The sequence below is a fragment of the Nothoprocta perdicaria genome, unplaced genomic scaffold (genome assembly GCF_003342845.1).
Source record: "Nothoprocta perdicaria isolate Ctin4 unplaced genomic scaffold, notPer1 scaffold_166, whole genome shotgun sequence".
NCBI classification, from domain to species: domain Eukaryota; kingdom Metazoa; phylum Chordata; class Aves; order Tinamiformes; family Tinamidae; genus Nothoprocta; species Nothoprocta perdicaria.
Genome location: NW_020454827.1, coordinates 1,248,298 through 1,258,362, shown reverse-complemented (window position 1 = coordinate 1,258,362; position 10,065 = coordinate 1,248,298). Strand labels below are relative to the sequence as shown.

General features: G+C 46.8%; 1 protein-coding gene across 1 annotated transcript in view; it reads right to left on the bottom strand.

The window, feature by feature from the left end:
- Window positions 1–139: 139 nt before the first annotated feature.
- The window catches only part of NRG2 (neuregulin 2), a 63,274-nt gene continuing 53,348 nt past the window's right edge, over window positions 140–10,065 (bottom strand). Inside the window, exons 7-11 of the mRNA XM_026035750.1 lie at window positions 7,483–7,585; window positions 6,458–6,581; window positions 4,824–4,951; window positions 2,499–2,723; window positions 140–889 (exon numbers count right to left, since the gene is read on the bottom strand). Of these exons, the coding sequence (XP_025891535.1) occupies window positions 232–889; window positions 2,499–2,723; window positions 4,824–4,951; window positions 6,458–6,581; window positions 7,483–7,585 (1,238 nt within the window). The 3' untranslated portion in view covers window positions 140–231. The remainder of the gene's footprint in view (window positions 890–2,498; window positions 2,724–4,823; window positions 4,952–6,457; window positions 6,582–7,482; window positions 7,586–10,065) is intronic.

Genomic DNA, 10,065 nt, shown 5'->3' with positions numbered 1-10,065 from the left:
TTGGAAGCTGTAAATCAAGACATTACATATAAATAGAGATTCCCTATAAAAAAGTCTTTGCCAGTAGCTATTATAAGACAACTTTGCTAAAATGAAAATAAAACATTTTATTTGTTATATTTTTTCCTCTTTTATATAAAATAAAAATATTTATTTATTTGTTTTGTTTTGACTCCCTCCTCCGCCTTTTCCATACAGGTGTGTTTGTGGGTGTGCGAGTTTGTGAGGCTTCTAGAGAGGATCCGGGTCTTGTTTGGGTGTCGTGTGTGTCAAGCTGCTCTGCCCGCTTTCCCCACGAGCGCTGTGTCTGCTGTAGGAATAGTAAGTCCGGCTGTCGCCCGGCCGATGGAGCGGCGGGGAATCTGCGTTCACTGCGTCATTGTTCTGAACGCTTAGGAAGGGGGTGCTCTCAGCCACCAGCTCCTCGTCAGACTCGCTGTAAGAGGCGCTGCTCAAGGAGAAGGAGTCCCGGAGCGCTCTGGCTCTGTGAGACACGTGCCCGTTCAGTTTGGACTTTTTCCACCGCCTGTTGCTGCTGGCTGTTTTCTTTGGCTGCTCTAGCGCTGTGACGTACTCCTGCGTTGTCTCGTACTCATCGTCCTCCGTGATGCGGAAGGGGCTGGAGGGCAGACTCCCCATGCTGTCGTTTAGGTAGGTCTTCCTTTGGTAATAGCTGTCATATCTYTGCGTGTCCGGGAAGGGGACCTGGTAGCGCCGCAGCAGGGGCTGCTGCTCCTCCACGCGGAAGCTGACGGGGGCCGCCGGGGGCAGGGACACGGCGTGCGCCGAGTTCGGGGAGGTGATCTCRAAAGTGGGCACCTGGGTAGCCGCCGAGTACTGGAAGTCAACGGGCGAAAGGCGCGCTGGCGTGGTCAGGGCCGACACATACCTGGAAGAAGCAACACCTCCATTTGGACCCTGCGCAACCAAGACTCCCTCCAGCTACAGCTCCACTCTGCTGCAYAGGCAGCGTTGGGGCACACGGGGCCTCCAACACACCTTTGATTTCAGAGCTCAGCATCATCCAGCGGAGCTGTGAGGGACCTCTCATCTCAGCACCCACAGCAGTATGCACTGCTCACRACTGCAGATGTTTAGGGATCTGGGCAGAGTTCTCCCTAGGGATGGCTCTCCCACAGGATCCTCTCAGACCCAGCGCTTCCCAGGTCATTTGTGGTATGAGGAGCAGTGTGAACGGTGCTTTCAGATCTGAGCTCACTCCGGTATCCACCACATCACAGCTTCCCAAAGGGATCACCACCCACCATCCACAGAAACCACTGTGAGGTAGTTCTCAAGGAACTTTCACCAGCTGAACTGAAGTGCACTAYCCTTGCTAGAGGACGAGGTGCAGAGTCCAATCCCCCAAGACAGTCAGTCCTTCCCCTCTCATCCTTTGGGGAGAAACACACCACCTTGCTGAATCAGACCCATATTCATGAGCATGGGCAGATCCTTCATTTATTCACAGCTTGATCCATCATCTCTAGTATGACTTCAGATCATCTACTTCAAGGATGTCCTTGAAATCCATGCAGGAGTCCTACAGATGTCCAGGACCTTGTATTCTGTACCTAGCCTCCTTTTTTATACACGTGCTGGGGCAATTTTCATCTTGCACCAGTACAAATCCTGTAGCATCTCCCAGCTACTCAAGTCAAAACTCCCCTCCCTTTTGCCCRCCTGCCAGCTGTTCCCTAGAGGCCCTCTAGAGCTGCCAGGCTTACCTGGGAAGAAGAGACCCCCACATGTTCCCTTCTGCGCTCACACTGCAGCTGGGTAGTGCTTCCYCTGACTTAGCAGAAGCCTTCTGTCTAAAAAGGCATCTACCAGCTTTCTTTGCCACTTCAGCAACTGCACCAGTGTGGCATCCCAGACCTGGTGCAGCCCCTCTCTAAATAGCCTTTCCTTTGGTGTCACCTCTTACCAAGGAGTAGCTTTCAATTCTACTCAATACTGCCAATTTTCCTTTTTCCTGTTCATTTCAGGTGGGCCTGGCTGTGCAGATGTCCATGTCTCCCCGTCATCACTCAGCATCTCGTGATGTATGAGATGTCTGTGTGAGCAGGATCATGAGGTAGGAATGGGCTGGGAATAGGAACAAAAAGGAGCAGGATATATCATCCTTCCCCTCTGCCCCAGCTGACAGCCATACTGCCCTGAGGGTCTTCATCTGGAAGCTTCCATGTGGCCACCCACAGCGTGCAAAAGGTGGAAGCAAGTGTGGTGAGGGGTCTGCACCACCATGAACAAAGCAGACCTGAGAAAGAGGCTGCCAGCTGCTCTCTCACTAGCTGATGGAGTCACATCTCTGCAGTTGCTTCCACACAGATCGGACATGCCAGACTGGGCTCTTGGAGCAGAGATTTCCTGTGGTCAGTACCACAGCTGGAGTTCTGCCTGGGCTACCGTGGGAGTGCCTGGCCTTCCTGGAGGCAAACAGACAGGCATCGTACAGATGTGCTACACCTGGGCAGCACGAAGCAGCCAAACCTGACCTCTCGCTGTGTGGTGAGTCCCGCAGAGAATCCACAGAATCCCGATACTGCATCATGGGCCTCCTCGAGTCCTCAATACAGTACGCGGCCCCACGGCGGGCTCGAGCTTCCACACATGCAGGGCTGTTGCATTTACTGGTTCCCACTGAGGAAAGCATTATCCCCGACTGGGAATCTGAAGTCAGGCTCTCTGTCCGCTCCAAGCTCCATGTGTGGCTTTCGTGTCTGTGGATCAAACCATAGGTGGACAAATAATGAGCAAGGAATCCCCACCAAGGTCTGCTACAAGAAGCCACATGTAGGCACAGATTCTATTCTGTCCTGCTTCCGTGTCCCTTTTCTCGGTCTCACTGGACTACATCTCACTAGGAAAGCCTGATTTCCCAAACTGACCTTTCTTTGAAGCTTCTTGGAGRTACAATTAGAGAATACAGGAAAGCAAACTGGTGTAGATCATGTTTTTAACACTACCCTCTGATAGCCAGAGACAGAATGGGAGTCTGGAGGGAGCCCTGAGGAATTCCGTCTTGTACTTGCAAAGCTCTTCAGGTGTGCAGCCGTGCACTGGCAATGCCGAGGTGAGCCTGCAAAGAATTCCAAGCGTGCCACCTGCATGCACTGCCCAGAGACAGCCTCTTTCAGAAACACTGCCGAAAAGGAGCCCGGTAGAAGGACTCCTAACTCCCACCTAAGCCATGTGGAAAGCCACATCAAAGTTAGACACATCTGCCCAATTTTCACAGGTTTATAAGGGATTTTTAGGAGAAAACCACTTTCAAATAATTAGGCAAAGACTACAATATGTTGGATAGTCCTTGCTCAGCCCTCTCCCAGTCTTGGCATGAAGAAGATCGGTTACAAGCACACACCAGAGAAACATGGGCTTCATGCACGCAACATCAGTGGTTCACACACCTCTGCCAACAAGCTGACCATTCTCCATAGCACAGATAGGTGATCCTTGAAAGCAACAGTTCTGTACTCCCAGCTTGCACTAAAAGCAGTTGTCCCAGGGGAGGATTATGGGTGGGGGCTTGCAGGCCTTATTAAAGTTTCCTAAGAACTTGCTAATTATTCATTGCTCTAGGCACATGCTTGACTGCAACCACCACCATCATTTATAATTTCAAACAGCATCCTCATTAGAGATGCTGATGAAGTAAAATGGAACCTGATTGTGCCAGGAGTTTACCTCTGGCATGACTTCAAGAAACACCTGCTCAGTGCACTTGGCTCAGTAAACTAGGTGGCAGATAGCCAGAACCAGAGGCTATGCAAAGTAGGTGCCTCCTCACAGATGCTATGTGGTAATGCTGCCCTCCAGACACAACTTTGCATCTTTAGGAGGTGCTCAAAGATGGCCCTGGAGATCTGGGACTTTGAAGTGCGTACGGAAGTCCAAAGAGGTGCATTTCAGCAGGCATGGGAGCCTCTGTGCCCCTGGCTTAAGCTTGCACAAACCTAGTCAAAGTTGGCCTGCAATACACAAGTTCAAAAGTTAACAAACAAACAAAAATGGAAAAATGCTGTCTAACTCACAGTGGATGGACTGACTGACTAAGATAACCATTTCCACCCAAGCAAGTCATTCTCAGCTCCCTCTCTGCTTATGGGGGTTTAGCTACCAGARCCTTGCCTGAAAAAGCTATGTTTGATATCTGAAACCAGTCAAATGCATTTTACCCTGACAGTACTTTCTTCTCCCCATGCGATCCTGGGGCGCTAGCTCCGTGCCACTGTCCCAGTGTGGGTTGGGAGCCTAAAAAAATGTCTCAGTATTGAGGAAAGCTTCCAGGAGGCACCTTTGAGTTTTACCCGAAAGAAGTCATTGCTTCTTGGATGAAAGCAGACAAATACCTCATTTACCTCATCATTGATTATTATTATCATTACCTCATCATTGATGAGGTAAATGAGACAGGACATCCTTTGATTTACAAAGTGAATGTATGCAATCTACACTTCATTAGCAGGATGTAAATACGGATCATCTATATCTCACAGTTAGATTTCAAAGGCAAATGATCTCCTAGGCCAATACCTTCACTTACTGGAAGAGGCATGATAGTTACTAGGGGCCCATAAGAAGAACCAGAGCAATCAAACTCGGAACAGTGTAGGACTTTTCCTGCAGGTCAAGCATCGCACCTTTCCACACCTAACATGTGTGCAGGGCGAGCAAACACCTCCACAATACACAAGGCACGTGTGACATCGTACTGATAAACAGTAAGCAAAAATAGGGAGGTGAAAGGACAACTTTTTACTGGCTTTGGGTCTTCTAATATCCTAAGCAAGAAGTGAGGGGAAAATGGTATACATCACCTCTGGCTGGAAGTTGGAGTGGCTGTGGAGCAGTGATGGGATGGGGAGCAGGAATGACTTCCCGAAAAGGTTGTCTCTGTTTCCCTTCGGATCACRTGTTCAGTGGCAGGAACATTCTTAGAAATGTACTGTAAAATACAGAGAATCACCTAGGTCAGCCAGTAGCTTGCCAACATTACCACTGCCAAATTCTGCAGACCAGATTATTTCTGGTCAAATCATATAAGAGCTGAATCAAATCATATGAAACAATATCAAATCATATTCTGGTCAAATCAGATGASGACTGCAGCTCCACACCCTGAGAGAGGAGGCAAGAAGGTTAGAAAGCACATGGCAGTGGCCCTGCTCTTCCTCTGTGCTTTGAACCCTGGAAGGGGCTATTGAATGAAGGCTATGGAAGGGTATGAAGAGCTCGACAGACTCCCATGAGGGATATTGTTACCCYGCCATTACATGTGTCTGATGCTACTGAGTAGAAATGCAGCTATACTTGCAGGTTAAATCCTCCAAAGCACCATCAAAAAGATGGCCACACAAGGTTTGTAAGGGACACAAGGATTAGAGAAACATTAGGTACAATCCAAAATTTTATGCTGAGCTACCCCTTCATCTAAAAATGAACAATCAAATCTCTTTTCAGAGTCAGTCCTACTTTTTCCATGCAGGAGCTAGTTTTCCAGGGTTTGGAGCTGTAGTTCTTACAAATTCCTTTTCCCTCTGTCTTTGTGGCTGTCTCTCCACCTAGCTAGGCTTAATTTCAAAGGGTGACCCATCAGAGCTGAATCAGAACTGATTCATTGTGCTCATTTCCATCAGTAACTGGCATACCTGTGCATAGCCCACAAACTATTAAAGAGAGCAAATGGAAAAAGGAAATTTCTAAGGGAAATGTTCAGAATTTGGGAAAAGGCCAACTCTCTGGGCCAGAGTGGGAGTTCATTTTGGTGTGAGTCTGGCTCTCATCCCTCCCTTTTTCTGATTCCTTTTAACACCTTGGTCCAGCAGGACACTAAAGCATGTTAACAGTCCTATAGACCTCACAGAGTTCAATGGGATTCACACATGATTGAGGTTAAGAGTCACTGAGCTGCTGTTCTGAATTGGGTGTTAAATTACTGGATGGTTCCTGTTGGTGTGACACAGGCACCCCATGAGGATACCCCAGCTTGTAAAAGAAGCTCCTGGCAGTAAGGCAGTGGGTGACTGCAGTGTTGTCCCAATCACSATAACATGCTCCAGCACTTCATAGCCACTGCAGCAGCTCCAGACCCCAGTGCTCCTGCTCATATTCGTCATACTGCAAAGTAAGGCTTGACGGGTTAGTTTAATAAACAAGAAACATCAAGAACTTCTCACAGGAAGGAAAACAGAACCATACTTGATTCATCAAAATAAGTCTGTCCTGAATGTCTCAAACTCATCCTCAGTTCTTCAAACTAAAATCATGGATCTCTTCAAATCAATATTTTGATTTGAAAATATAACTGTATCTCATCTTTGCAGTATCTTAGTGTGTTGTTTCTCTAGTAAAGTCTATGTATATGCAACAGAGGTATATRCACATCCCTCTCATCCTGGTGGAAAAATGAGCACTCAGCACATTTCATTGAAATAGAAACAAAAAGTCTTACGTCAGCCATTTGGATTTCCTCAGGATCCAAGCGTGGGTGACTTGGCCCATTTGCAAGACTTCGGTTCTGATGGGCAGGACACATGTTCTGTCGTAAATGATTATGCATTTGTTTTCGCTGTTTCCTTTAGAACAGAGAAAAACAAACCTACTGAGAAAATTTATTTGACAGAACACAGAGAGATTTGGGGAAAGCTGATCATAAAGGAGACCACAATCATGTTTTCATTGATGTCTTGACCACACGAAGTTTTAACTGGTAGCTGAAAGCTTCACGTAGAAAGAAATAGGGCATTCAATGTTAGTCATCTTCTACTGCTTTTCATAAACAAACAAACAAACAAATAAATAAATAAATAGTGAGTGTTTGTCATCACAGGCAAGTTGGTAAGCTGAGTCCAGGGTCCACTTGCGTAAGACAAGGCCCATCACAAGGGTCATCACTGAGGAGAAGAGTGGTGAGATGGGAACGGGAAACAGGCTTTGCCAAGGCATGGGGGCAACATCCTTGAATTGCATTAAGGATAAAATGAAAAAGTCTCCCCATGCCCATAGCAGAGCCTGTCTGTGCCTCAAGGAGGCAGAACGACAACCAGAACCCAGGCAAGGCACAGGCTGAGTGGGGAAAAGATACTTGTTAGGCAGGGAGCACTAGCCATACAAGGTCCTTGAGCATCTTGCTTAATCGCTCAGCTGAGCCCAGCTGAGCAGAGGAGCMCAGAGCTCCTGGCTCACAGCCCGGTGTGCTTCTGTGGTCAGGAAACAGTCTGTTGGCTTTTTAGCTGGCTTTTTCCAGTCGTATGACATTGCCTGGCTTGGAGAATCAATGTTGATTCAGGGTATASACAAGAATATATTCTGTTCATGTTCTACCTGGGAGGTAGCTTCAGTGCTCATGTTCATGAGGCCTGGTGGGACTAACACAGCATAGCATCTCCTTGAAATGTCATCTTGGATGAACAGCACGAAAGTGTGCAGCACTACCACCCAAAGCCTCTAACTTGCCTGTAAACCACCCATACTCACTTGGTTTTACAGTAAGCTACCACACAGACGATGCCCACAACAAGYAAGGCAACACAGATTCCGGTGATGGTTAAAACTCTCTTCTGGTAAAGCTCCTCAGCTTCTGCAAATGGAGAGAGAAAAAAACAGTTATAAACAAGCTCCAGTGCCAAGGATGCATCTGGCTCCACAGGAACCAGCACCATGTGAGGGTCAGACACAAAGCAAGACACTATCCAATCTCTAACAAACTCATTGACCGTGTCTAATAGCTGCCCCAAATCTGAGATCAGTTAGCCTAACCTTACTCCTCTAGAGATTTTTGCTCTTTTTCTCTYTCTGCACCTCTTTCATCCAGCAGCTCTTCCCTTCCAAATTCAACAATACYTTTTGCTGTCCTTTCTTTTCCCCTAGAAAAATTCTGTCTCTGATCTCACAAAGCTCTTCTTGCCCTTCCAGTCTATCCCCCCTTTTCAGCAACTTAGTAGTCTAACAGGGTAGTACCCATGCACTCCCACACTCACCAGATACATGCACTGCCCCAAGATTTTCTCATCACAGGCTGCAGTCAATCTCTGTCTGCTCTAATGGAGCCAGAATACCTTTTTCTTTGCAGCAGCTGCATGCTCTGGAGCTTACAGGTGTTCTAGCAACTGCCAAACAACTGGCTCCGAAACATGTAGGTGCTGAAAGGGACGTCCTAAAACAGTCAAAAGCAGAATGAGGATGGAGAAGTGATAGGATATTAGACAAAGAGAAGGGAGTGGAATAATTAAAATACAGTAACACATTATAGCTRTATCTTTTCAACAAAACTCTAGGAAGCAATTAATTCCTTGCCAAGTCAAACATTCACTGTAGTTAATCCTCTGACAAACGCATCCTCAACACTTTTGCTATCTGAGAGACAGGACCATCCCAATTGCACCAAGTAACTCAGATACACAGCTGGAATTCAAGCTGCATGCTACTGCTTCTGCCAAATATCACTGTTTATTTATTCTGCCAAATATCACTGTCTTTCAAGCCAGAAAAATCAGTTAAGTTGCACCAAAATCCACACCATGCTGGAAGTGAAGTAGTTCATCCAAATTAACTAAAACTCCAGAGAAATGCTAGGATATCACTTGCATCAAATCTGTGCAAGGAAAAGGGCAGCTCTTCCACTGTGCAAAGGCACTTTGATTCTCCAAATGGGAAACTGAGAGAAGGATTGAGGCCATAAATGCCATGAGTATTTTAGTTCAGTGGCTATGACCAATGTCTTTGAACTTCCAAGCTAGGTAATAATCATAAAGTCATTGGGTTTTGTGCTTTCTTTAGCATTCACTGAAATATTCTTTCCTACAGATTAGACCATAAACTTCATGCCATGGTTGCTGTGCTGGGTATGTTTCAGCAGGCCACAATAAATATTTCCAGTGGGATATCTGATATTCCCTAGCGCTAGCAAACAGGARTAGGCAAAAACAGAAGAGAAACAGATCTGTCCTTAGGCACCTGCATCACACCCAAGGTCTAGAGTTAGTGAAAAAAAAAAAAGAGAGAGAGGAACATAATAAAACATTTCAGATAACCGAGTGCCTTGGCCGATCTCAGCTGGCCATTTCAGAAAGGTAAGTAAAATGCTAGGAAAAAGCGTATTTCTTTCTGAATTCTCAAAAAATTCGTGAATACAGGTATGCCAAGCAAGAAGCTGACAAAGACGGCCCTGGCATGAAGATACAAAACATAGTCCCTAGTACTTTGCTTCACACTATGTCCCAAAGCTACAGGCCAAATAGTTTGCACACTGGCCCTTAGCTTCATAGGGTTCTTTACAGTGCTGGAGGAGTTGCTTCAAAGGCAATGTCCACAGTGTTCCACTCCACTGATCTAAAGAGAGCATTGGAGGACCTAGAGGAGTGCCCAACTCATTTATTCTTCCCTTTCTGTATCTCACTTATATCAACAGGGAAAARGGGCATCTCAGGAAACTCCCATCTCCAGCTTCCATAGCCAATGCGGGGCAATTCTCCAAGAAGGACAGGTCACACTTCTTGTTTTGCTGCAAATTATTGCACTGAGCACTTTTGTCACTAGGCTGCATCTCCTTAATGTCAGAGCTAGCCACAGCACAGAGGTATGTACCTGAGACCTGGTCAYACAGGCAAGCTGAGCATCTGCCCTGTGGTTTCTACTACGAGGAATCAGATGAGGCTGCTCTGTGGAAAGAACTCATCCTGAGGTGGGAATATCTGCTTTGGCTATTTATTGCCCTTGCACGGATGCCCTAGTCCAGGCATCAGCAACCATGGCAGAGAAGTGCGCTTGCTCTTGTTCGCCTGTAGGATCTTGGTTTCAGCTGTGCAGCCCTTTCCTTCAGACAGCTGTTACAAGTCTTCTGGTTTATCAGCATTCTCAGTGCTACCACYACAGTAACTGCCCAGGGCAGTTTTTTTAGGAAGCCATGAAACTGGAGGAGAGAGACAGGGACATGGGCCTAAGGCCCCCAAGGTTGTGGGAAKTTTCATTGGCCACTCATGCCCAGGGTGAAGAAAGAGTTGGTGCATCCCTGCCTACTAGGCATATGCAGCAGCAGGGGCTGCATTTTGGCTGATGAGA